The sequence below is a fragment of the Myxocyprinus asiaticus genome, chromosome 22 (assembly GCF_019703515.2).
Source record: "Myxocyprinus asiaticus isolate MX2 ecotype Aquarium Trade chromosome 22, UBuf_Myxa_2, whole genome shotgun sequence".
Lineage (NCBI taxonomy): Eukaryota > Metazoa > Chordata > Actinopteri > Cypriniformes > Catostomidae > Myxocyprinus > Myxocyprinus asiaticus.
The window spans coordinates 44,330,038-44,357,875 of record NC_059365.1 but is presented as its reverse complement, the minus strand read 5'-3'; the positions used below and the strand labels follow the sequence as shown (position 1 = coordinate 44,357,875).

Sequence of the window (27,838 nt, the reverse complement as noted above, 5' to 3'; positions counted from 1 at the left end):
TAAGATGGGATAGTCTATTATTAATAATACAATTTCTGAATAGAAATCGGTTAATTGAAAGAATATAGCTAGGCCATAAAAGTCAGTCAGTCAGTCAGTCAGTCAGTCAGTCAGTCAGTCTCTCTCTCTCTCTCTCTCTCTCTCTCTCTCTCTCTCTCTCTCTCTCTCTCTCTCTCTCTCTCTCTCTCTCTCTCTCTCTCTCTCTCTCTCTCTCTCTCTCTCTCTCTCTCTCTCTCTCTCTCTCTCTCTCTCTCTCTCTCTCTCTCTCGGCAGTGAGTGACTTGGGGCTGAAAATGTCGGAGCTGAGCACGCAGCGCCATCTGAAGCACGAGTCCCGAAAGGTCTGGGGAGAGAAGGAAAAGAGTCTCTGATCCGTAACTCACAGCAGATGGCGGTAATGCTCTATATTTTAGAATGCGAGCCTCCAATTAAAAAAAAAAAAAAAAAAAGAAGAAGAAGAAGAACGTGATTTAAAAATCTGTTTTTGCACCACTTTTGTGCAGATTCTGTAACACAGTCCTGTTGATGGCGCTCTGCTCGACCACAACAGCAGCAAAAGATGAAGAGGAAGTGACGAGAGGAAATAAATAAAAACATTTTCTTTCAGTGTCCGAAATAACCCGTTATATTGAGTACATCAGTCAAAATGACGAACCGAACGGCGTATTTCTACGATCCAGACGTGGGGAACTTTCACTATGGTGAGATCCCACTGTGTGTGTGTGTGTGTGTGTGTGTTAGTAGATGTAGCTGATAAATAATAACACTCATAATGTTCATTATTTCCTTTATATCCGACTAAATATAATTGGAATATTTTGATAAATAATTTTCTGTACACATGATAGATGGAATCTTAAACTGTGCTGTCTAAACATCATCAGGCTTGTGCATTGTACAGATGACAGGGAAGGGTCATTAATATTCATGAGGAAAGTGCTTACTGATTGGTCAATGAGACATTCCGATCCCCTGCCATCCTATATTTCAGAAATGAGCTTGTGAGCCACTCAAACTGAAGCGAGTTTGACACGTGTGTAATGTGGTGACGTTACTGTGAGTACGTGCATTGTGTGTGTATGTGGTGGGTCTCTTTCGCAGTGTACAAAGCACACAGCTGACGAGCTGGCAAGTGTTATGCTGCGTCAAGAATATTAAATGAACCATGTGAAATCTCAACAGCGGTGCTCATAATTCAGCACCGCTGTAAAATCCATATAGGGGAAACATTGCTGTCATTTTGTACAAATCTTTAATTTGGTCAATGTCACGAATATTCTTACGTTTGATTAGTGATCTAGAAATAGTGCAGAATTTTTGTTCATAATGCTTCTTTTTTCTTTCTTTCTTTAATTGAAATTTGAATCCCAGATTTTATATGTGGACTTTGATATTATTGAAAAATAGAGCCCGAATGATATGGGATTTTTGAGACCGATACCGATTTTAGAGGGGGAAAATTCACAGATTACCGATATGGTGGCCGATATAGTTAATTTTTGAGCTGGATTTTGATGTGGATTTTGCACCGATATGACTATGCAAAGGTACTCAGAAGGCTGCTTTCTTAAATATTTTTTATCAAATAATTTTTACATTATTATTATACATTGTCAACAAATTCTAGAAATGAACACTGAGAAAATAAAGAATAAATAAAAAATACAATAAATAGCAAAATAATCATCAGTACTGTTTAGTATCAGTCAAATGCTAACTATATTAATACTGCTAGTCAAGATAAACAGATAAGCAGCTGTTACACCGTATTCTGCTATACAACTGGACACTTTCAACGGTGGAAAACCAGACTTTTAAATATTACATGAGACAATTCATTGAAATTAACCAGCTTACTGTCATTTTAATTTCACAAATAAATGCAATCAGAAGACGGAATTGCAATCAAAAGGGAACAGTTGCCCTTCTGATAGGACTGTAATATTGGTCCTGATGTTGTGCTTATAGCAGGTTGCTACCGGTACCGACCTGAAAGCGAATCATCAAGGCCCTGTTCAAGCTGGCATCCTGCACCAAGTAGTGGGGGAAACTTTCAGTCTTAGAATAAGGACCATCCGTCGATGTGTATATGCTGTATGCACAGCTATTAAAGAAAAATGATGCGGTGTGATATCAGGGTTTACATATGATACATTCCTGATATTCAGTAGGCGATTTTGAACAATCATCTAATCTAAAGCATCGCCATCACAGCTGCATTATGTCCTGTATATTTGTCCAGCAACTTTTAATGACCAACTGAACTTGACTGTCATCTGAAATTAATTTAATGTCATAATGCAATTTACATTTTCTGAAGAAGCTCAGCAAATGCGATCCGAGGTAAAGAGGGTTAGATTTAAAATATTTAATGTTCAAAAGCTGGTTTTCTGAAAGTGAACTCAGCATTGGACAAATAGTTCTGATAGTTTATAGTCCTGAAGTGTAGAAAATGTCATTCAGCCGACTTTATTCGTCTACAGAACAGGGTAAGGCTAATTTTAATTTTGTGTAAAGAAAAGGCATATATAGGTCTAAAAATACATTTTTTTTTTTTAATAGAATGTTAGTGTTCCAAAAAAGCACACTGAAGCTTTTCTCCTAATATTGTGTATTTATTTTTCATTTAAAACCTCTTTGTGCACAGAAGTGTGTTTTTTGTATTGTGGGCTAATTCCGTGACTGCCGTCTATTATTTTGAATGGTGTGGAAAAGCAACTTTAATAAATAAACGGATGGCTACCGCGATTAAATTAATCACAAACAGTGACCATTCATTTGTTCTCCGTGCACTTGTCAGTGTGCATGTCTTGATACAAGATATTTGTGTTGGCACTCCTGGAAGTGTCATGTTTGCAGTGATCGGATCTTTATGCTGTTAAGATCAATCCATAATCGCGTACAATGAATTGACTTTCAAGGATCCAATACCTTGTCCTCATGATTAACACAGACTAACGATTGGGGTAAATTGGAGTAAGTTTATGCGCTAGAGTTAAACGGAAAAATATTATGTCGACACTTTGACAAAGACAATAAAGATAATTTGTTACAGCTTTATTATGATGCGCTAAAACTTTTTCGCAAACAATCCTTGGATAAAAACGTAGTTACTGAAAGTAGCTATGTGATTAGCTGGTTAGCTATAAGCTGGTTGTCACGGAGTGTAAAAGACGAACGTTGTTTATTTTACTTTCCAGCATTGTGTCTCACCAACTATGTAACAACATAGTGTGAAATCAACACTCAACAGACACAATCCACCACCGCACCGTTGTCTGCTGAGCTGCAAAAAGATGCTCTGATGTTTACCTTTCAATCTGCTACATTACTGACTGAACTGACAAACTATAGCTGGCTAACAGTAAACAGACATGAGTGACATGGTTGTCAGGGACAGGGTTAATGTTATATTAGTTATACTGAAAAGGGAAAATGATGGGGTCATTGTTTATTAACTTTCCAGTATGTATTTCACAAACTAGTTAACTTACAGAGACACCGCTGAACTCCGCCCTGTCTGCAGAGCCACCGTTAGTTCAGCTCTGTAAACAGTGGAGTCGGAGCGCGCTCTGCTGTACAAACTACGCTATGACACCAATTCTAAAGCATTGTTTTCTGCATTATATGTTCTGAAAAAACATTTTCATATCGGCGCATATCGGTAAAATATACGCCGATACGATATATCGGTGAAAGGCTAATATTGGCCGATAATATCGGTCGGGCACTATTCAAAAATAAAACATACAGTTGAAGTCAGAAGTTTGCATACACCTTAGCCAAATACATTTAAACTCAGTTTTTCACAATTCCTGACATTTAATCGTAGAAAACATTCCCTGTCTTAGGTAAGTTAGGATCACTACTTTATTTTAAGAATGTGAAATGTCAGAATAATAGTAGAGAGAATGATTTATTTCAACTTTTATTTCTTTCACCACATTCCCAGTGGGTCAGAAGTTTACATACACTTTGTTAGTATTTGGTAGCATTGCCTTTATATTGTTTAACTTGGGTCAAACATTTTGGGTGGCCTTCCACAAGCTTCTCACAATAAGTTGCTGGAATTTTGGCCCATTCCTCCAGACAGAACTGGTGTAACCGAGTCAGGTTTGTAGGCCTACTTGCTTGAACACGCTTTTTCAGTTCTGCCCACAAATTTTCTATGGGATTGAGGTCAGGGCTTTGTGATGGCCACTCCAATACCTTGACTTTGTGGTCCTTAGTCCATTTTGCCACAACTTTGGAGATATGCTTGGGCTCATTGTCCATTTGGAAGACCCATTTGCGACCGAGCTTTAACTTCCTGGCTTGAGGAGTGTTGAGATGTCTTGAGATGTTGCCTCAATATATCCACATAATTTTCCTTCCTTATGATGCCATCTACTTTGTGAAGTGCACCAGTCCCTCCTGCAACAAAGCACCCCCACAACATGATGCTGCCACCCCCATGCTTCACGGTTTGGATGGTGTTCTTTGGTTTGCAAGCCTCACCATTTTCCTCCAAACATAACAATGGTCATTATGGCCAAATAGTACAATTTTGTTTCATTAGACCAGAGGACATTTCTCCAAAAAGTAAGATCTTTGTCCCTGTGTGCACTTGCAAACTGTAGTCAGGCTTTTTTCTGGTGGTTTTGGAGCAATGGCTTCTTCCTTACTGAGCAGCCTTTCAGGTTATGTTGATATAGGACTCATTGTACTGTGGATATAGATACTTGTCTACCTGTTTCCTCCAGGATCTTCACAAGGTCCTTTGCTGTTGTTCTGGGATTGATTTGCACTTTTCGCACCAAACTACGTTCATCTCAAGGAGACAGAATGTGTCTCCTTCCTGAGCAGTATGATGGCTGTGTGGTCCCATGGTGTTTATACTTACTATTGTTTGTACAGATTAACATGGTACCTTCAGGCATTTGGAAATTGCTCCCAAGGATGAACCAGACTTATGGAGTCCACAACTTTTTTTCTTTTTTTTCTTTTTTTGTCTTTGCTGATTTCTTTTGATTTTCCCATGATGTCAAGCAAAGAGGCACTGCATTTAGGTAGGCCTTAAATACATCCACATGTACACCTCCAGTTGACTCCAATTAGCCTATCAGAAGCTAATTGCCTAAAGGTATGACATCATTTTCTGGAATTTTCCAAGCTGCTTAAAGGCACAGTTAACTTGGTGTATGTAAACATCTGATCCACTGGAATTGTGATATAGTCAATGAAAAGTGAAACAATCTGTCTGTAAACAATTGTTGGAAAATTATTTGTCATGCACAAAGTAGATGTCTTAAATGACTTGCCAAAACTATAGTTTGCTAAAATGAAATCTGTGGAGTGGTTAAAAAATTTGTTTATGTAAACGTCTGACTTCAGCTGTATATAAATATGCAAAACGGTACTGCAACAGTGTTAGATAATCTTTTTTTTTGTATTGCATTTAGTAATGTTTTATACCCAAACAGATTTCCCCTTCACTTCAACAATAACAGTTAGTCTGTATAAAATAAAGATGTGTGTGTAAGACTCAATAACTCTACAGTCTTTATCAGATATTCAGTATAGTGTAAAAAACAGTAGAACAAATCCTAATAGACAACCAAAATGAGTAGAAGTTGTACATTTTGAAAGACATACTTTAATGTTAAAGGGTTAGTTCAGCCTAAAATTAAAATTCATTCATGATTTTCTTACCTTTAAGCCATCCCAGACGTGTATGTCTTTCCTTCTTTAGCAGAACAGAAATGAAGATTTTTATAAACACATTTCAGCTCTGTTTGTCCATACAAGTGAAGAGGTGCCATCAGTCTGCTGGCTGTTTGGCAATCCAAAAGGCATATTTAGGCAGCATAAAAGTAATCCACACGACTCCAGTCGATCAGTTAATGTCTTCTGAAGTAAATCTATAGGTTTTTGCAAGAAAAATATCAATAATTGGGGATGGCTTAAAGTGAGTCAATCATGAGAGAACTTTCATTTTTGGGTGAACTAATTCTTTAATGGGATAATTCAACGAAAAATAAAAATTCAGTCATTATCCAGGACTCACCCTCTTGTTTCTCCAAACCCGTATGACTTTTTTCTGTGAAACACAAAATTAGATGTTAGGCAGAATGACAGCCTCAGTCACCACTCACTTTCATGGGAAACAGCAGTGTCAGTATTCTTCAAAATTTTCGAAAGTCAAATAGGTTTGTAATGACATGAGGGTGAGTAAATCACAGAATTTTCATTTTTGGTTGAAATATCCATTTAACTATTAAAAGATGTTTCAAATCTCTCAGAGATTTTAAAACACAACTACAGATAGGAAAAATTTGTTAATTCAATATATTTGTGATTTTCACTCTAGGTGCTGGTCACCCAATGAAACCTCACCGACTGTCTCTCACACACAGTCTAGTGCTGCATTATGGACTGTATAAGAAGATGATGGTATGAGCAATTTCATTAACACCTCTCTAGACCAGTGCTTCTCAACCAGGCCTTAACAAACTTATAAAGGGAAGCTGCAAAGTTAAATAAAATGTAAAAAATTAAAGGAATTAGTAAGTAACTTAAAATGCAAAAAAAAAAAAAAACAAAAAAAAAAAACAATAACACTTTAAATCAAACTAGTAAATGAAGTAGACCTACAACATGTAAACTGACACAATAGTTCTCACCACTGAGCTCTCAGACATGTTCACTGTAGCATTGAGGTCTGCACAGACTGATTTTCCATCCCACTACTGCAAGTTTTATTCCACAGGGTTTCAGACAAAAAAAAAAAAAAAACACTATGGAATCATTGGTTCCTATACTAAGAATTTTATACTGTTATAATTGTTTTTAGTTGCCAAATTACATAATTGCTTGATTTAGATGATTCAGAAGCAAGATAGACAGACGAAAAAAGAAAGATAGCCGATAATGATTAATCAGCCGATAGTTTTAAAGATCCATATTAAACATTAAAACCACCTGCCTTATATTGTGTAGGCCCCCCTCGTGCCGCCAAAACAGTGCCAACCCGCATCTCAGAATAGTATTCTGAGATAATATTCGTCTCACCACAATTGTACAGAGCTGAGTTACCGTAGACTTTGTCAGTTTGAACCAGTCTGACCATTCTCTATTGACCTCTCTCATCAACAAGGCATTTCCATCCACAGAACTGCCGCTCATTGGATGTTTTTTTGTTTTTGGCACCATTCTGAGTAAATTCTAGAGACTGTTGTGTGTGAAAATCCCAGGAGATCAGCAGTTACAGAAATACTCAAACCAGCCCATCTGGCACCAACAATCAACCATGCGATTATCTAATCAGTCAGTCATGTGGCTGCAGTGCACAAAATAATGCAGATACAGGTCAGGAACTGTTCTGTGAGAGAAAAGCAGACAAATGGTTGAATATGACCCTCTCAAGAGTTTTAGACAAGAAGGGTAGGAGAGACACCAGTCTGTAGTTGTCAACTACTGTGGGGATATTTGTTGGTTTTTTAAGCAGTGGGGTTACTCTAGCCTGCTTGAATGTATTGGGAAAGTTTCCAGTTGTGAGAGATACATTTATGATGTGTGGGTAAGATCGATGGAGAGACAGTTTGCATAAGATGGGATGGGATAGGTTCAAGTGGACAGGTGGTGGGACGGTTAGAAAGAAGCACTTTGGAGACCTCAGTCTCGGAGAGAAAGAGGAAAACAGAGGACGGGATGTTGGAAGAGAGTAGCTGTGGGTGTTAGGTATAGAGAACTGTCTGCTGATGCTCACTACCTTGTCAGTAAAAAATGTGGCAAAGTCATCAGCAGTCAAAGAAGTAGTAGGATGTGGTGGAGGAGGATAGAGAAGAGATGAGAATGTAGAAAGTAATTTACAGGAATCTGAAGTGTTACTGATCTTGTTCTGGTAGTAATCAATTTCAACAGCAGAAACTCTAATGGAAAAAGAGGAGAAAAGTGATTGATACACAGGTCAGAAGGGCTGAAACGATTATTCGACGTTATCGACAACATTGAAATTTTTTTTATTATAAATGTTCATTGTTGAATAGTCATTTGATCTCATTTAACGTAACATGAGATCACATTAAATTCTAATGATGATATGCGAGAGCAGCACTGCAGTTCGCTGAGGAGAGGAAGAATTACACAGCTCACAGTCCAGATTCACTCTAAACTTTCCAAACAGCTTCAGGTGATGAAGATCGCAAAGTATGAGGGAATTATATGCCCCGATCTAAGGGGGAGAGATTGAAACTACACCCGGCTGAGGCACACTCTGTCGTGGGGACACTCATCCCTCGAGTGCACGCGCTTGCTGCAGCTTGATTATAACGTGATGGCTCGCAGATTATAACATGATGGCTCGCGATTTATTGAATCATAATATACACTACCGGTCAAAAGTTTTGAAACACTTATTCTTTATTATAATTTTTTTTTTCTTCACATTTTCGAATAATAGTAAAGTCATAAGAACTATAGAATAACATAAATGGAACTATGGGAATTATGTTGTGACCCAAAAAATCCAAAATAAATCATAACTGTGTTATATTTTAGCATCTTCAAAGTAGTCACCCTTTGCCTAGAATTTGCAGAAATGTACTCTTGACATTTTCTCAACCAACTTCTTGAGGTTTCACCCTGGGATGATTTTTAAACAGTATTGAAGGAGTTCCCATCTATGTTGGGCACTTATTGGCTGCTTTTCTTTATTATTTGGTCCAAGTCATCCATTTCAAAAACTTCTTGTTTTTAATTACGTTTTATGTATGTGTCACTGTGCATTTCTTATTGTGAAGAAAATTGGCAATACGCAGCTTTATTAATAAGAGAGAGGGTTTTTTTTTTTTTTTTTTTTTTTTTTTGTGAGTTAAAGATGGATTGAAGTGAACAGAAAGGTGAGAGAGGTAGTCTACGCTCCATTATACACTGCAACAAAATACAATTTTGATTTATTTTTGTTTTGGCTTGTTTTCCAATATAAATATCTAAAACTCTTTTAAAACAACATACATTTAATTTAGCAGCTATAATGCAGAAGAAAATTTTTTATCAGAGAATGTTTAATATAATATTAAAAATACAAATATTTTAAAATATCTGAAAGTCCTTTTAAAAAAAAAAGATGCATTCTCATGAGAAGCAGTATATAAGATATTTAGGCTTGCTTTTAGAGAATAGATCTTGAATATAAGTATATTTTGTCTTTACTGCACTCGCAGAAATATAATGAAGGTGAAAAAATACACTTATTTAAGATACATCCTCTTAAAGCAAGTCTAAATATCTTATATGTTGCTTCTCAAGTAACTGTATTTTGTTTTAAGGATTTTTAGACAATTTTAAATGGAAAACAAGACAAAAACACTTGATAACAATAGGATTTTTTACTGAATTAAACTTAATGTATGTTTTTCCTTTAATTCAGTGAATGTCATTTAGAGGTATTTTTAAAAGATGATTTTTTCTATTGTTAGTAAGCATTAACCTAAAACCTAAATTGTTAGGTTGTTAGTATACAACCTTTTAAGTCGGGGCACAAGCAGAATAATCGGTTAAGAGCTAATGATTAATTGTTGCAATAATCGTCGAATAATCATTCTAATAATCGTTAGATTAATCGATTATCAAAATAATCGTTAGTTGCGGCCCTACAGGTCAGCAGGGTCTTTTGACTTTTGCCACTTTCTCTTCGCAGCCCTCCACTCAGTTCAGTGATCTCGAAGTGTCTCCGACAGCCAGGGGCTGGAGGGTGTGACACGTGCTGGCCTGGAGGTAAGAGGACAGACACTATCAAGCCAAGAAGTTAATTTTGAGTAAAGAGCATTTGTAGCTTCATTTAAATCAAGTGAAGAGAAATGGTTAGCGGAGGGAAGGGATGCAGAGACTATGGGAGAGAAGCGAGTGGGTGAGAGAGAGCGAAGGTTGCTGTAGAAGAAAACACATAATTCCAATTTAAGAATGCTTCTTTTTTTTATTGAACTTTAACCACAAAGTCCTCTTTAGTGCATTTGACATGAGAAAGTCTTGTCACAACTCTGAAAACTGAACATCAAACAAAATATATATTTTATTATATACTGTTTTATACGATTTTAACCACATTTTAGATATTTGTAAAATGTACAAATTCCATATAGCCTATTCTATCCATTTGATGTCCTATTGCATGTGTAATGATGATATGTCTTGTCAGTGCTTGAAATTTCTTGTCAGCTACACATTTTTACACAAAATTTGCAACATTGGAACTTAAAAGTTAAAAGACAATTCCACATTTAATGCTTGTACTATTTAAAAAAAAAAAAAATAAAAATACAGCTGTCTGAATATGACCTGCAATCTCTTATTTAACACTGTGGCCATGGGAAAGTGAACATTTACAGTGACAGCAAAACATTTCAGTTCCATTTTCACGTCTTGTGCAAAGAAATAGATCGGCTTCTTTCAGCTTTTTGAACATGCATTTTCATTTGGACATTTCTAATTTGCGTTGGATGATGACAGAGAGCAGCAGTCATTGTCATGGTAACCAGATAGATTGAGCGGATTGCTGCAAAACTAGAATGAAATATCGTCAAATCATCATGCAGTGCAATAAAATATCTTCCCTTCCCTGCAATCGATACCAGACACCATACCAAGAAGGACGTTGAGGATATTTAATTTAAAAGAAAAAAAAATCAGTGAGCCTAACAGCTGAAACTGGGACATTAATAAATTTTTTATAGAAATGGCGGGACACCGGGACACACCTCATAAAACCAGGGCCGACTCCTTGTCACCCTAGTTTTCTAACTGCTTTGCTTCTCTCCATGATTCCCTCCCGCTCTGTCTTTGTTAATGTAATGAGGGCAGTAGGCCATCTGCTTTTGCTATTGCCGCCTAGTTGCATCTTCATGTTAACGTGATAGCAGGTTTAAAGGTTTAAAAACATTGCAACTAAAACGAAAACTAAATATTTTTTAAGATTATTTTTATTTTAGTTTATTCTGTTGATTTGTATTTTCAGATAATCGCTCTGTACAATTGTGGTGAGAAGAATATCATGTCAGAATGCTATTCTGAGATGCGGGTTGGTGCTGTTTTGGCGGCACAAGGGGGACCTACACAATATTGGGCAGGTTTTAATGTTGTGGCTGATCGGCTATATACTGAAATTTCGTTGGTAGTTAACTTACCATGTATGGTGAGACATTATATTTTATGTAAAAAGACAAACATATCATTTTACAGTAATATATTATAGTAAAAACATTTATTTACCTTATTGTTAATGGTGAAAAGACAATACAATGTACTTTTATGTTAACTATTGTTAAAATCATGGTGAAAAACAATAATTAGGCATTCCCAGAAGTTACTGCATTAACCATCACATTTAATTATATTTCATTTAAATATTTATATTTCGTCTTATTTTTTTGTATTATTATTATTATTATTATTATTATTTTCTTAATTTTTAATAGTGAATTCTTGAAACAGTTTTTTTTTTTTTTGCTTCCAGTTTGACAGATAAACATATTATAGACACAGGGGCTACAAGAGTCTAAATTGAATGAAATTCCAGATGCAGTTTATTGTGCTAACAAAATCCAAATTATAACCAGAAAAAAAGCCAGATTTTGTACACAACACTGGAATTTTGTATTAAACACAAGCCTGAAATGTCTGCACTCCTAGTTGTGAAGTTAAAAAGAAACTCGCCGCTAAAATCATATCCTTTTCTGATGTGAATATTCAGTGTAGCCGTGTACGAAGCACCACCAACACAGAGGTCACTGCCATCCAAGCAACTTCCTATTGGTCAATTTGCCTGTCAAAGTTCACTGAACTTGGTCTCCACATGAAGCCTGCAAAGGGAAATTCTTTGCCACCTGAAGTCCATCGCACAAAATTAACGATCTTGTGGATTCCCATTGAGTTGACTGTATTTCACTTGCAGAGTTTCGCCGTGCTTAAAGCAGATCTCTACTGTACAACATGCAACCTAAGCATACAAAATGGACCAATCTTGGAAATTCTTGAAATTTCTGAAATTAGTCAAGATTAATTATTTAAAAATATTGACAGGGTGGGCGTTGGGTTGGCTTGGGAGAGGGCCTGCAAATCTTGTGGTCAGTGGGGGGGTTTGGAGTAGAAAAGTTGAGAACCACTGCACTAGATCACATTTCTCTGACAATATGTCATGCAGTCATTCACATCAGATCCTCATGAGCAAAGCTCTGCACGCAGGTTTTCAAACCATACAAGGCATCCCAGCATGACATGTGCAGGTTCCACTCTGAGGATTACATAGACTTCCTGCAGAGGGTCAGTCCAACCAACATGCAGGGCTTCACCAAGAGTCTCAATGCCTTCAACGTAGGAGACGACTGGTAAATACCTTCATATTTTCAAAAGGGGCTGTCATAACAGCTGTAATTGCAATGGGCCATCCTGCTTCTTTATCAATTTACTTATATTAAAATCTGAGCTCTCTGTATAATCAGAGTTTTTTTGTATGTTTGTTTTCAGTCCCGTTTTTCCAGGTCTGTTTGAGTTCAAGATACACGGGCGCCTCCTTGCAAGGAGCTACTCAGTTAAACCACAAGGTGAGATGGTGGGAATGTTTTTGTACGTCTTCATGGATTGCACACTGCAAAGCAATTGTTAAATTACACAGTAACGTGATTAAAAACTGGGGAGACTGAATCAGAATCGAGCTAAGCGCTGCTCACAGTGAACTGAAAGAGAAAAGCCTATTTGAATTGTAATTTCAACTGTTTGCAACGTTGCTACAACATGCTATGATACCGTGAACTCGTTACTATCGCCTCTACTATGACCTGATTCAATACATCAATGAATTAACGTTTAGTTATTAATATGGATGCACCAATAGTACTCGGTAATACTCATGCTGTGGGGTAAATACTCATACTTGGTATCGTATCTTTGTTTAATGTTTCCAAGTAGGAGTGTATTGATGTAATGATGTACACTTGCTCTTCTTGGCGCCTCTAAGAGCAGTTTGAATACATGTTGGCGATTTGGGTGTTTAAACCATTTAAATCTACACTGTAAAAAATGTCCATAATTTTAACAGTAAAAGAATGATAAATGTAAAAAAAAATTGTTGATGGCTAGTTACCTTAATATACACAGTAAAAATGTTTGGTTTTTTTAGATGTAAAAAGTATCATTTTAAAGTATAATAAGTTTCTTCTAATTTTTTTATATCAGTTATGCACACTGGGGTGTTCTGTGTTATATTTGATGTAGTTAAAGTTTATTGCATTATTTTAGTGTCACATGTGTTATTCTGATGGTGTTTAGTGTTTGTGTGAGTGACACTGAGCACTCTCTAAATGTTTATTCCTTAATTGCTTCTGGAAGGGTGACTATTGATGAAATTTAAATCATCATGTGGCCTTCAATAGTTACTTGATTAACAATAAAAAGCAGACTTTTTTAGTTCCAGATGATTAGTATATTAAGTTTATATCATTGAATAATATAAACGGTAGTGAACCGTAAAATATATGGGCATCAAAATGACATACCTGAAGCTTGGTCACTGTATTTTTTACAAGATATTTCTGGCATCCACAGCTGCCAGTATTTTTACTGTAAATGTAACTTTTTTTTTATTTTTTACAGTGTAGCATACCTGTTTTCATTGTATTCATCGTTACCCTTTATACTGTATATGCAGCTTCTCTCACGCACGCACGCTCTTTCTCTCCATCTATGCACGCTTGAGTGAGAGAGCGCTTTCACAAGACTTGCAATTGCCAGTCATCCAAGGTTTTTTTTAATGGAGAATGACACATGTAGTCTGTCATGTTGACAGTGGATCAGTTTTCATTTTATCCATTTAATATCTTTAGTTTTCAGCAAATCACAGCTCTCAGTAGTATATTAGCACAGTTCTTGTGTCTACTGTGTTTAAACTCCTGCATCGTTTTAGACTAATAGTAAATAGACTGTATTAGTAAATATACGCTGTTTATTATGTAGATCTGTGATATTGCTATAAACTGGGCTGGAGGATTACATCACGCAAAAAAGTTTGAGGTAAGCAACTGATCTCTTTTCACAAATGAAATCAAAATAAAAAACATGGTTTTTATATTAACAATCGCCTGCACTTCAGCAAGCATGTCATTTTCAATTATTTAAACATAAAATGAAAAATGATTTTCCATTCACAGGCATCGGGATTTTGTTACGTGAATGACATTGTCATCAGTATTCTTGAACTGCTGAAGTAAGTCACGTGAGAGATGGTGCGGAAGTGTCCATGGACATTTGTTCTTGCAGTATTAGGATTTTAGGTTCAAATTGATGGAAAGTGTACATTTTAGGTGCTGTAACTGGTTTTTCACTATAATCACCTTTTCACTTTTTTGCAATTTACTTAAAATAGTCCTGCGATGTGACAGATTAATTTTACAAAGTACAAATATTCTATTTAGATTAATATCATAGTAGATCATGAAAGCTGCATGTAAAAAAATTATGAATTCGTTTTAGATGTCAACTGTCATGTCAACTACATATGTTACTGAATGATCTTCCTGTTTATATGGACATATATTTACTACAGTAAAGACACTCTCTGTGTCTATTTTAGGTATCATCCACGTGTGCTTTACATTGATATTGACATTCATCATGGTGATGGTGTACAGGAAGCATTTTATCTCACAGACAGGGTCATGACTGTATCCTTCCACAAATATGGGAACTACTTTTTCCCAGGAACAGGTTATTCTCTTGCTACCTAATAGTAGTTCAAATAATTTTTTCATTGTTTATATCCATTTGTATTATGTTTATATGGTCTCACTACACTGAGAGGAGAAATTCAGTTTCTGATTATTTTCGATTAAACGGAAAGGTAGCCTCTAAAGAACCCCACATGAGAGAATACAAGCATTATGTGTTACAGTCTTGTAATAGTAAATGTTGTTGTATGTGTTAAGGTGATATGTATGAGGTTGGAGCAGAGAGCGGCCGCTACTACTGCCTGAATGTTCCACTGCGTGATGGCATTGATGACCAGAGTGAGTTGATTTATGGCCTGATCTTTTTATGCTTTTACAAATTCTGATAATAACATTTTAGTGGTGAAGCCAAGGCTTCTGTTTCATTGTGTGATATTATCAGCAAAGATATCATTTCATCAGCTTAATATAATTCAACAAAATATTCAAATATTTTCCACAAATAGGGTTGAGAATAGGGGTGGTTTTTTAAATGAAAACGACTTCCTCTTACGTAATTTTCTCTTTATTTAGAACTTGACAAACAAAGTTAAAAATAAAATAAACACTAAAATAAATGTTGTGGACCAGTTTTATTATTACACATGGATATTTACATATCGCAATATGCACGATATAGCAAAATCTCTTGTCGATTGACACTTTAAATCATCGCCACGACATATATCGTCATATCATCCAGCCCTAGTTGAGAATCGATAATCGGTTCTTCTTCAGAACTGGTCCATTTTTTTTTTTTTTTTTTTAAGAACATTCTGGAGCCAAATGATTTTAATGACTGTTCTTGAACATTTGCATTCTTCCACTTATGCTGATGATGTAATACTCTGGCAGTATTTCCTGCAGTGCTATTGAATCTACATGGCATGGCAAAATAAATTATGTTTTATGTGAGTTTGCAATCTGAATTGAATGTGATGAGAGAGAAAGACTGGACTCTGTGAAATAGACAATACACTGATGAGCCAAAACATTATGACCACTTAAAGTTGAATCGAATAATGTTGATCATCTCCTAAAAAGGCCACATGTCAAGGTCTGGGTAGATTAGATGGTTAGCCAACAATCAGTTCTCGTAGTCAACATGTTGAATGCAGGAGAAATGGGCAGGAGTAAAGACCTGAGTGACTTTGACAAGGGTCAAATTGTTATGGCCATATGACTGGGTCAGAGCATCTGTGAGATGGCAAGGCTTGTGGGGTTCTCCCGGTCATCAGTGGTGAGTACCTACCAACAGTGGTCCAGGGAGGGACAAACCTTGGAGCAGTGAAAGAAGGTTGCTTGGTCTGATGAGTCACGTTTTCTTTTACATTACATGGACGGCCGTGTACGTGTGCGTCGTTTACCTGGGGAAGTGATGGCACCAGGATGCACTGTGGGAAGATGAAAAGCTGATGGAGGGAGTGTGATGCTCTGAGCAATGTTCTGCTGGGAAACCTGGGATACGGCCATTCATGTGGATGTCAGTTTGACATGTGCCACTTACCTAAACATCATTGCAGACCAGGTACACCCCTTCATGGCAATGGTATTCCCTGATGACAGTGGCCTCTTTCAGCTGGATAATGCGCACTGCCACACTGCACACATTGTTTGGGAATGGTTTGAGGAACATGACGAAGAGTTCAAGGTGTTGCTCTGGCCTCCAAATTCCCCAGATCTCAATCCAATTAAGCATCTGTGGGATGTGCTGGACCAACAAGTCCGATCCACGGTGGCTCCACCACGCAACTTACAGGACTTGAAGGATCTGCTGCTAATGTCTTGGTACCAGATACCTCAGGACAAATTCATGGGTCTTGTAGAATCCATGCCTTTTGGTGGCACACGGAAGAATGACAGCATATTAGGCAGCTGGTCATAATGTTTTGGCTCATCAGTATAAATAGACAGTATTGCGACGTCCTCACTTGCTTCACACAAAAACTGACATAGTGTGACCTGTGTCGTACAACTCGCAAAATAATCAGGGTTCCACAGTTATGGAAAACCTGGAAATATCAGTGCATTTTAAAATGGGGATTTCCAGGCCTGGAAAAGTTATGGAGATTTCTATAGTGAATGTACATTTCATGTGTAGAGTAAGGGGCTGGTCAGACGGAATGCATTCTTGCGCTTAAAAAAAGCTATACGCAGCACAACGAATAAAATGCACGTGTCTCGAGATGTGTTTTTAAAGGTTGACGTTCTTTTTAACTTGATAAACCATCGAAGAAATGTGGCGCAACAGTCAAAGATGTCTGTCTAGCACATTTTTACATAGAAAAACAATTGAAAAACAGCACATACAGATAGAAAAACACATTCCGTGTAAATGACCTGTAAAATGTGCTTAAAGAAAGAATGAGAAAATCATTCTTTCACAAATTAGTCTAAACGATTCATTTGCGAATTGGTCTGTATCAAATAGATTTTTTATAATTCTGTATCCTGTAAATAACCTGGAAAGGTCATGGAAAAGTCATGGACTTTCATTGGTCAAAAAGGGTGGGAACTCTGAAAGTTCTTAGCTGATTCTTTTTCTTTTTCTTTTTTTGGGGGGGGGATTTTCCCCCTTTTTTCCCCCAATTTGGAATGCCCAATTCCCTATGTGCTTTTAAGTCTTCGTGGTTGCATAGTGATTCGCCTCGAACCGGGTGACGGAGGACGAATCCCAGCTGCCTCCGCGTCCGAGACCGCCAACCTGCGCATCATATCATGTTGAGCGCGTTGCCACAGAGACAGCGCGTGTGGAGGCTTCACGCCATCCACCGCGGCATCCATGCCCAACTCACCACGCGCCCCACCGAGAACGAACCACATTATAGCAATCACGAGGAGGTTACCCCATGTGACTCTACCCTCCCTAGCAACCGGGCCAATTTGGTTGCTTAGGAGACCTGGCTAGATTCACTCAGCACGCCCTGGGACTTGAACTAGTAGCCTGCGTCTTTTACCACTGAGCTACCCAGGCCCCCTATAGCAGCCGATTTTTGTATCAGTCTGGAACTCATGAGGCATCGGTTTATATGTACTTAAGGCTTGTGAGTCTGAAATCAATGTAATTACTGATTGGTTGTTTATAGTTAAATAAGTTGGAATATTTTTTGTTGTAATTGTATTTTAATGATTAATAAAACAAACAAACATTAAAAGTTACCAAAAGTAGTATTTTTGTGATTATTGGCGTGCTTCTTCAAAAGTCCCAAACAATAAAGAATAGTCAAGGAACCAATTGTTACATTTGTGTACAACAATTGTTAAATTCCCACCCCTACTCTCTTTTTTTTTATTTTATTTTTTTTATACATTTTGACTGAAGTGTTGTGACTCATGAGTCTCTTGTCTCTGAGATGCAGTAGTTTATTATTTATTGCAATGGCATCATGTGAAAAGTGAAACGTTATGGTATTTGGTTAGTTAGAATATTGACATTTCAGGAATCAATGCTTTATTCACACAACTAGTGCTGCACTTATTTTGAGAGATCGGCAGGAAAAGAGCGCAGACACAGCATTTCACACTACAAGGCATTAGTTGTAAACGTTGATTTGGAAACCTCCATTCCTTATATACTGTACATTGATCATGAGCTAGTAACATAGTACATAGGTACATGGAATTTGATCATTGAAAAACATGCTATGTTGCTTAGAAGTTTGAGACTTGTCAAAAGCATCTTGCTGTACATTTACATTAAAAGACTTTTAATTTGGCAGGCTACAGACAGCTGTTTCAGCCAGTTATCAAGCAGGTGGTGGACTTCTATCAGCCAACCTGTATCGTTCTTCAGGTGAAAACACATTCTTACAATCAATCTGAATGTTGTGTTTGTATTGTTGCTCATGTGTGAGATTCTGTCTACAGTGTGGAGCAGATTCATTGGGCTGTGATCGGTTGGGGTGCTTCAACCTCAGCATACGTGGCCATGGGTAAGAGCTCTCCATACTCTCACATCTAAGCATTCTTAAATTTCAAATAGTATTTAGAAATCTTGCTAGTAAAACTTTTTGTAATCTGTATGAAACCCTTGTATTTTAGAGAATGTGTGGAGTTTGTGAAGACCTTCAAGATTCCTCTGCTTGTGCTCGGGGGAGGAGGGTACACGGTGCGAAATGTTGCGAGATGTTGGTGTGTTCATTATTTTACTCTTCTTTTGAGTTGTAGGCCTATTAATCATAATGATAGTACAGTTATATAAGCAAGTAAGATTTTATGGATTTAAAGTATGTGTAACTGTTCTGTTTTTGATTTTTAGGACATATGAAACATCTCTGCTCGTTGAGGAGTCCATTAGCGATGAGCTGCCTTATAGTGGTGAGTCAACACATTAAAACTGCTGACATCTAGAATTTCTCCACACTGTTTTTAACAAAGGGGCATTATTGCTGTGCTATGAGTGTTTATTTACAGAATTTTTGTTTGTTGGATTAAAGGAATAGTTCACTCAAAAACGAAAGTTCTTTCATCATTTACTCACCCTCATGCAATCCCAGATGTGTATGACTTTTTCTTCTGCAAAAAACAGTCGAAGATATTTGTTAGAATATATCTACTCTGTAAGTCCATACAATGCAAGTGAATGTTGACCAAAACTTTGAATCACCAAAAAACACATAAAGGCAGCATAAAAGTAATCCATAAGAAACCAGTGGTTTAATCCAAGTCCTCTGATGGGATCCAGTCATTTTTAGGTGAGAACAGATAAATCTTACATTTTGGTAGTGAAAAAGGTGTTATATTTTGGTCTGTTCTCACCCAAAACCGACTGGATTGCTTCAGAAAACATGGATTAAACCACTGGCATTTTATGGATTACAATTATACTGCCTTTGTGTGCTTTTTGGAGCTTCAAAGTTTTGATCACCATTCACTTGCCATGTAAGGACCTACAGAGCTGAGATATTCTTCTAAAAATCTTCGTTTGTGGTCTGCAGAAGAAAAAAGTCATACACATGCGCGATGGCATGAGGGTGAGTAAATGAGGAGAGAATTTTCATTTTTGGGTGAACTATTCCTTTAAGGGTTATGTTGTTGGTGTCTTATGTTTTATGTTCTCATTAACTGTATCATTAATAATAAAAACAAATTATTTGGGTATATTCTTTCTGTTCAAAAAGTAGTAGTACAGGAAACCTAGCACAACAGCTTTAGGGGCAACCTATACAATAGTGAACCACAGTTGGTCCTAGACCACTAAAAAGGCCATGGACAGCAAAGACAACTGGGTTCCTTTTAACTTAAACACTGTTTTTCACAGTTCTTAAAATGAAAAAAAAAAAATAAAATAAAATAAAAAAAGAAAAATAAAATATATATATATATATACACACACACACAATAATATAAATAAAAATGAATCGCTTTAAAAACATTTTTATTCCTCATTAATCCGCTGTATTCTTTATTTGTAAGTCACTTTGAATAAAAGCATCTGCTAAATGAATAAATGTAAATGTGAAAACACAGAGATCACACCTACCAGGATTTAATACTTTGTGCATTTGTTCACTGTCACATAAATTAGGTTTTTTATGTTTGTATTAAAAAAATAGGGACTGGTAAAATTCTGCATTAACAACATTATCCACCTTGGTTGCAATGCACTTATCGAATGAACACTTTACCTTTCAGAGATGTTTTGTTTTGAGAATATGATTCATTCATCTTTATATTTGTCCTCTACACAGAATACTTTGAATATTTTGCTCCAGATTTCACACTTCACCCAGATGTCAGTACAAGGATAGAAAACCAAAATTCTAGACAAGTAAGCTGTATTCTTCTCACAGATGTTTTGTGCCTTATTTACATGTATATTACTGGGAGTTGTTTAACATGAATATCCAGTGCATCCGGAAAGTATTCACAGCGCTTCACTTTTTCCACATTTTGTTATGTTACTGTCTTATTCCAAAATGGATTAAATTCATTATTTTCCTCAAAATTCAACAAACAATACCCCATAATGACAACGTGAAAGAAGTTTGTTTGAAATCTTTGCAAATTTATTAAAAATAATAAACGAAAAAAAAATCACATGTACATAAGTATTGCCTTTGCTCAATACTTTGTTGAAGCACCTTTGGCACCAATTACAGCCTCAAGTCTTTTTGAGTATGATGCTACAAGCTTGGCACACCTATTTTTGGGCAGTTTCTCCCATTCTTCTTTGCTGGACCTCTCAAGATCCATCAGATTGGATGGGGAGCGTTGGTGCACAGCCATTTTCAGATCTCTCCAGAGATGTTCAATCGGGTTCAAGTCTGGGCTCTGGCTGGGCCACTCAAGGACATTCACAGAGTTGTCCCGGAGCCACTCCTTTGTTATCTTGGCTGTGTGCTTAGGGTCGTTGTCCTGTTGGAAGATGAACCTTCGCCCCAGTCTGAAGTCCAGAGCGCTCTGGAGCAGGTTTTCATCAAGGATGTCTCTGTACATTGCTGCATTCATCTTTCCCTCGATCCTGACTAGTCTCCAAGTTCCTGACGCTGAAAAACATCCCCACAGTATGATGCTGCCACCACCATGCTTCACTGTAGGGATGGTATTGGCCGGGTGATGAGCAGTGCCTGGTTTCCTCCAGACATGACGCTTGCCATTCAGGCCAAAGTGTTCAATCTTTGTTTCTCATGGTCTGAGAGTCCTTCAGGTGCCTTTTGGCAAACTCCAGGCGGGCTGTCATGTGCCTTTTACTGAGGAGTGGCTTCCGTCTGGCCACTCTACCATACAGGCCTGATTGGTGGAGTGCTGCAGAGATGGTTGTTCTTCTAGAAGGTTCTCCTCTCTCCACAGAGAAACGCTGGAGCACTGGCAGAGTGACCATCGGGTTCTTGGTCACCTCCCTGACAAAGGCCCTTCTCCCCCGATCGCTCAGTTTGGCCGGGCGGCCAGCTCTAGGAAGAGTCCTGGTGGTTCCAAACTTCTTGCTTTTACGGATGATGGAGGCCACTGTGCTCATTGGGACCTTCAATGCTGCAGAAATTTTTCTGTACCCTTCTCCAGATCTGTGCCTTGATACAATCCTGTCTCGGAGGTCTACAGACAATTCCTTGCACTTCATGGCTTGGTTTGTGCTCTGACATGCACTGTTAACTGTGGGACCTTATATAGTCAGGTGTGTGCCTTTCCAAATCATGTCCAATCAACTGAATTTACCACAGGTGGACTCCAATCAAGTTGTAGAAACATCTCAAGGATGATCAGTGGAAACAGGATGCACCTGAGCTCAATTTTGAGTGACATGGCAAAGGCTGTGAATACTTACGTACATGTGATTTGTTTTTTTTTTTTTTTTTATAAATTTGCAAAGATTTCAAACAAACTTCTTTCACGTTGTCATTATGGGCTATTGTTTGTAGAATTTTGAGGAAAATAATGAATTTAATCCATTTTGGAATAAGGCTGTAACATAACAAAATGTGGAAAAAGTGAAGCGCTGTGAATACTTTCCGGATGCACTGTACCACAAGAATATTTTAAGATATTAAGATTTTGTTGGCGATTATAAAATGAAGCAACATCATGAATAACACTAAGTTTAAAGGGATGGTTCACTCAGAAATAAAGATTCTGTCATCATTTACTCACCATTATGGACATTGCTTTCTTTTTCTAGAACACAATTTAGGCAATTCACAAAAATTTAGAAAAGATAGATCGAAAGTTATGGTGACTGAGGCTAAAGGCACGGTCACATTTACCTTTGCACGGTGAAATTCCGCTGGCTAAATTCAGTCATCTCAATGAAAATCCATGTGATCGTGAATTTTGCGCGATGGACGTCTGGTGCTGAACAATTTCCCCTCAATGATTTCGCGTGGTGTTCAAGTTTGGTGAACTTCGACTGGCGAATTGGTTCGGCGGTGACCTTTGTGTGTGCTTCTTTCACAGCTACACTGAATATTCACATAAAAAAAAAGGAAATCATTTTAACGGTGAGTTTCTTTTTACTTCACTTTTCCAAAGTACAGCTTTAAAAAGAGGCTGTTTGGCAATTCATTTTCATTGGTTTCACACGCGCTCAACATCCGCCCACGCCGCCTTCGCTCATGGAATTTTGTTGTGCAAAGGTAAGTGTGACCGCGACCTTTATATTTTGCCTAACATCTCCTTGGCCATGTACACACTACAACTACAGTAAACTACAGTAGAGTGAAAGAGAGAGACACACACTGGAAATATGAGTGAGTGAAGAGATATAACTCTGTTATTGTGATTTACACCAGGAGAAGACAGACACATCACACATGCCATAAATCACGTCGTTAACAACTAATTGTTCAGTTCGGTTCCGTACACACTACGTGGAATTTCGAAAATGCATTTGTCACTACCTGAATTTTTTGGGAGTTAATTCGGTTGTAGAACCACGTGATTGTCACTCCCATGTTTTACTGAACCATGTGAAACAGAACATGATTAAGCACTAAAAGGTGAACTGACAACAGAATTTTGCTGCAGTGTGTAAGTGGCCATTTTGTGTTTTACAGAAGAAAGAAAGTCAAATGGATTTGGAATGACAAGACAGTCAGTAAATAATGAAGGTTTTCATTTTTGGGTGAACTATGCCTTTAAGGTGCTTTTTATTTGGCCAGATGTTTTCTAAAGGATGCAAGTTGGGTAGTTTAGTGGCCATGACTTGTTGACGTGTTAAAACAGATATTTAAATAGCATCTCTCTGTCTCTTTTCTCTTGAAGTCTGTTTCTGTGAATCATTTAAAACACTGAAAATGTTTCACTGAAATGAACTGAAATGCCCTGTTCTCAGGCAAAATTTAGGTTCAAAAGTAATTTTTGACATTCATTTGCCAAATGCAGCACACTGACTATAGTATGTGATTTAATTTGTAGCAAGCATTGAATCTGAATACCTGAGTTTACGTGTATATGATGCATCATAAATATTTTGTCTGCAGTTGACTTAAGTGTAATTGCTACCTTTTGTTCTGCAGTATTTGGAGCAGATTCGTCATACTGTGTTTGAGAACTTGAAGATGTTGAATCATGCACCAAGTGTCCAGATCCACGACGTACCATCTGATTTACTGAGTTATGAGCGTCCAGATGAGGGTGATCCTGACGAGAGGGGATCAGAAGAGAACTTTTCCAGGTGAACTGGACTAACTCAATCAGTGTCTTTAAAGATCAGTTACATCCTTCATCTGGGCAACTTGAATTGTGTTATCTTTTTTAAATTTTTTTTTACAACAATATATTACATATCTTTTTACGTTGGCAAGAAAAAGTATGTGACCCTTTGGAATTAGCTGGTTTTCTGCATTAATTGGTCATAAAATGTTAAATCAAAGTCACAAGTATAGACAAACACAATGTGCTTAAGCTAACAACACACAAATAATTATAATCTTTCATGTATTTATTGAACACATCCCATTAAACATTCACAATGCTGTGGTAAAAGTAATTAAACCCTTGGATTTAATAACTGGTCGATCCTCCTTTGGCATCTCAACAAAGTGTTTCCAGTAGCTGCGGATTAGACCTGCACAACATTCAGAAGGAATTTTGGACCATTCTTCCTTACAGAACTGCTTCAGTTCAGCCATATTATTAGCATGTCTGGTGTGAACAGCTCTCTTGAGGTCAGTCCACAGCAACTCTATTGGGTTAAGGTCCAGGCTCTGATTGGACCACTCCAAAAGATGGATTTTCTTTTTTTGAAGCCATTCTGTAGTGGATTTACTTTGATGTTTAGGGTCATTGTCCTGCTGCATCACCCAACTTCTACTGAGATTCAGCTGGCGCACAGCCACCCTGACATTACCCTACAGGATATCTTGATAAACATGGGAATTAATTGTGCTGTGTGTTCTTCTCAAACAATTCAATTTTAGTTTCATCAGTCCACAAAACATTTTCCCAGTAGCGTTGTGGAGAGTCAAGGTGGTCTTTGGCAAACTTCAGGCATGCAGCAATGTTTTTGTTGAAAAGCAGCAGCTTCCTTCACGGTGTCCTGCCATGGACACCATGCCTGTTTTTTGTTTACCATATAGTAGACTCATGAACAGCGATGTTAACCAATTGTAATGATTCCTTCAAGTCTTTAGCTGTCTCTCTAGGGTTCTTTTTTACCTCATTGAGCATTCTGCGGTGTGCCCTTTGAGTCATCTTGGCTGGATGGCCACTTCTAGGGAGAGTAGCTACAGTACTCCATTTATAGACAGTTTGTCTAACTGTGTACAGATGAATATCTAAGCTCTTTGAGATAACTTTGTATCATTTCCCACTTTTATGCAAAGCAACAATTCTTGATCGTAGGTCTTCTAAGATCTGTTTTTTGTGAGGCATGGTCCACGTCAGTAGATGCTTCTTGTGAATAGCAAACTCAAAATGTTTGATTGCTTTTCATTAATTGGATACCAACCCCTGACTATAATTAGCTTTTGCTGATGTCATTAGCCTAGGGGTTCACATAATTTTTGAATTATGTATTCAATATGTACAAGAACAATACAATAATTTGTGTGTTATTAGTTAAAACAGATTGTGTTTGTTTATTATTTTAACTTAAATGAAGATTAAACCAGATTTTAAGACAAATTTATACATAAACGCAGGTCATTTCAAAGGGTACATACTTTTTCTTTCCACTGAATGTATGTCTAAAAAATTGAGACCACTAGAGAAAATGCTTCATGTCATTACAAATTGTCAGCAGTGAAAAGTTATTTTATGCATTTCAGATTTTTTGTAGTATTTGGTATTTCCCCCTTTTTCTTTTAATGACAGCATGCATTCTTCAGAACAGCCTAAAATGTATTTCCATGTTTAAATTGGATTTTAAATTCCAGATTTTCAATGTGGTTTCAGACTTTTGGACACCACTGTATTTATTGTTACTATGCTATTGACATTGAAGATATTAACAATAACAAACAGTTACTTGACAATGTATTTTTGTTAAATAGCCTGACCTTGTTGTTAAAGCTTTTTCTGACCAACTACTTGTTTCATTACAGGCCCGAAGCTGCAAATGAATTTTATGATGGTGACCATGATAATGATAAAGAAAGTGATGTGGAGATCTGAAGATCATCTAGTGTCCCATCTCTTGTGCTTTGAAGCTTGACAGTGGTTTTCTGTAAACTGCCACAAAGGCAACCATTCCCTCCCAAATCTATAGTACTTAACTGCATTGTGATGGCTGGGTAAAAATTTACCCACACTGTAACTGTATAGTTTGCGATGTCATGAAAATAATTTCCTATTTAAAAAAAGATATCACACCTCTGTTATAAAAAGACAAACAAAAGGGAATTTCACACTGATATACTACACATACTACATTTGTATTGAAAAGGTAAAAAAAATAATCATGGAATAATTGCATTGAAATAGTATGCCTAATATCCAAGTGATTTAAATATTTTTACCTTGGCTTTTTTTATAATGTCTTTGTTTGTAGAATGTTTCTATAATAAATCGGTTGAAAATGGCATAGTTAAATTATTTTGCTTCTCATCTAATCTTAGATACATTTTAATGCTCAGTTGAAATTTTGCTAGGAAAACACAAGTAGGCAGTTGCATCACATTTTAATAATATGTTGTATCTTGCTGGAAATGATATTTTGGCATGTGATGAGTCAGGAACAGACACCACAGAGATAAATGTGTAGGTATTGTCACAAAATGGTTTACTCAAATATTCATCATATATAATACACACAGTTTCTTTGCCTGTTCTGTATGTTTTAGACTGATCCTTCTGTTCTAGATGCAAATCCATAATTCCACAAATTTTTGAAATGTATAACATTGTGATAATGTACCTCGAAGTGTATCGGTGAATTACTTTGCACACATTATATTCAACTTCCACAAAGGCAGTTCCACTGAGACATTGCATCAACATAAATTATGGCCAAAGCATTCTTAAACTCTAATTTATGCATAACCAAACAAGCAACATAAGATACATTTTTACTAGTATTGGGCGTCATAAATATTCAACTCTACATGAGGCACATAATACTTTTCCAACCAAACCAGCATGAGAAGTCATGCTAAGATGAGCCTGTTGATTCCACTGGAATGGTAAATATATTTCTAATCATTACTTGGGAAAACATCAGAGGCACTGGCTGAAGTGCATTTGATGAATAAATAAAAGATTAGGAGGGAGCTAAATGAGCAACCAGCTCCTTTACAGAGAAAAACAACCACATAATATTATATCTTACTCTCATGAATATATGCGTGATATGGGCTCCTATAGTTCTTCACTCTCATATAGAGGGGCGGTATGCCGAGGTAGAGGCTCTGTCCTCAAAGTGGAGAACTGACTGACCATGGGAAGCATTTTCAGTGGCTTGGCGGGAGAGGCAGTCTTGTTCAAGCGAGCTAGAAGAAAACATACACCATTATTTAAGGGGAAGGGAATGATTAAAAAGAACATTTAAGTTCACACGTAATTCTAGAGTTGGCTGGGACAGCAGTGTCCTTCAGTGTGACATGTTTACTTAATCTAAAACTTTTAAAAATGTATTTCAAATTGGTATACACCGATGAGCCAAAACATTATGACCACTCATAGGAGAAGCAAATTATGCTGATCATCTCCTAACAAGGCCACATGTCAAAGTCTGGGTAGATTAGATGGTAAGCGAACAATCAGTTCTCGTAGTCAACGTGTTGATGGCAGGAGAAATGGGCAGGAGTAAAGACCTGAGTGACTTTGACAAGGGCCAAATTGTTATGTCCAGGTCGACAGGGTCAGAGCATCTCTAAAATGGCAAGGCTTGTGGGGTGCTCCCGGTCAGCAGTGAGTACCTATCGACAGTGGTCTGAGGAGGGACAAACCACAAACTGGAGACAGGGTGTTGGGTGCCCAAGACTCATCGATGCGCAATGACAAAGAAGGCTAACCCGTCTGGTCTGAACCGACAGAAGGTCTACTGTGGCACAAGTCACAGAAAATGTTAATGATGGTTACTGGAGGAATGTGTCACAACACACAGTGCATTGCACCCTGCTTTGTATGGGGCTGCCTAGCCACAGACTGGTCAGAGTGCCCATGATGACCCCTGTCCACCGTTGAAAGTGCCTACAATGGGCACGCGAGCGTTAGAACTGGATCTTGGA

General features: G+C 37.3%; 1 protein-coding gene and 1 pseudogene across 5 annotated transcripts in view; one reads left to right on the top strand and one right to left on the bottom strand.

The window, feature by feature from the left end:
- Positions 1-446: 446 nt before the first annotated feature.
- LOC127413320 (histone deacetylase 3-like) lies at positions 447-26,280 on the top strand (annotated as a pseudogene).
- Positions 26,281-26,368: 88 nt separating this feature from the next.
- LOC127413307 (myotilin-like) overlaps positions 26,369-27,838 on the bottom strand; it is a 63,727-nt gene continuing 62,257 nt past the window's right edge. For all 5 annotated transcript variants that reach the window (XM_051650327.1, XM_051650331.1, XM_051650326.1 and 2 more), the window contains one exon: positions 26,369-27,097. In XM_051650327.1, the coding sequence (XP_051506287.1) occupies positions 26,967-27,097 (131 nt within the window). In that variant the 3' untranslated portion in view covers positions 26,369-26,966. The remainder of the gene's footprint in view (positions 27,098-27,838) is intronic.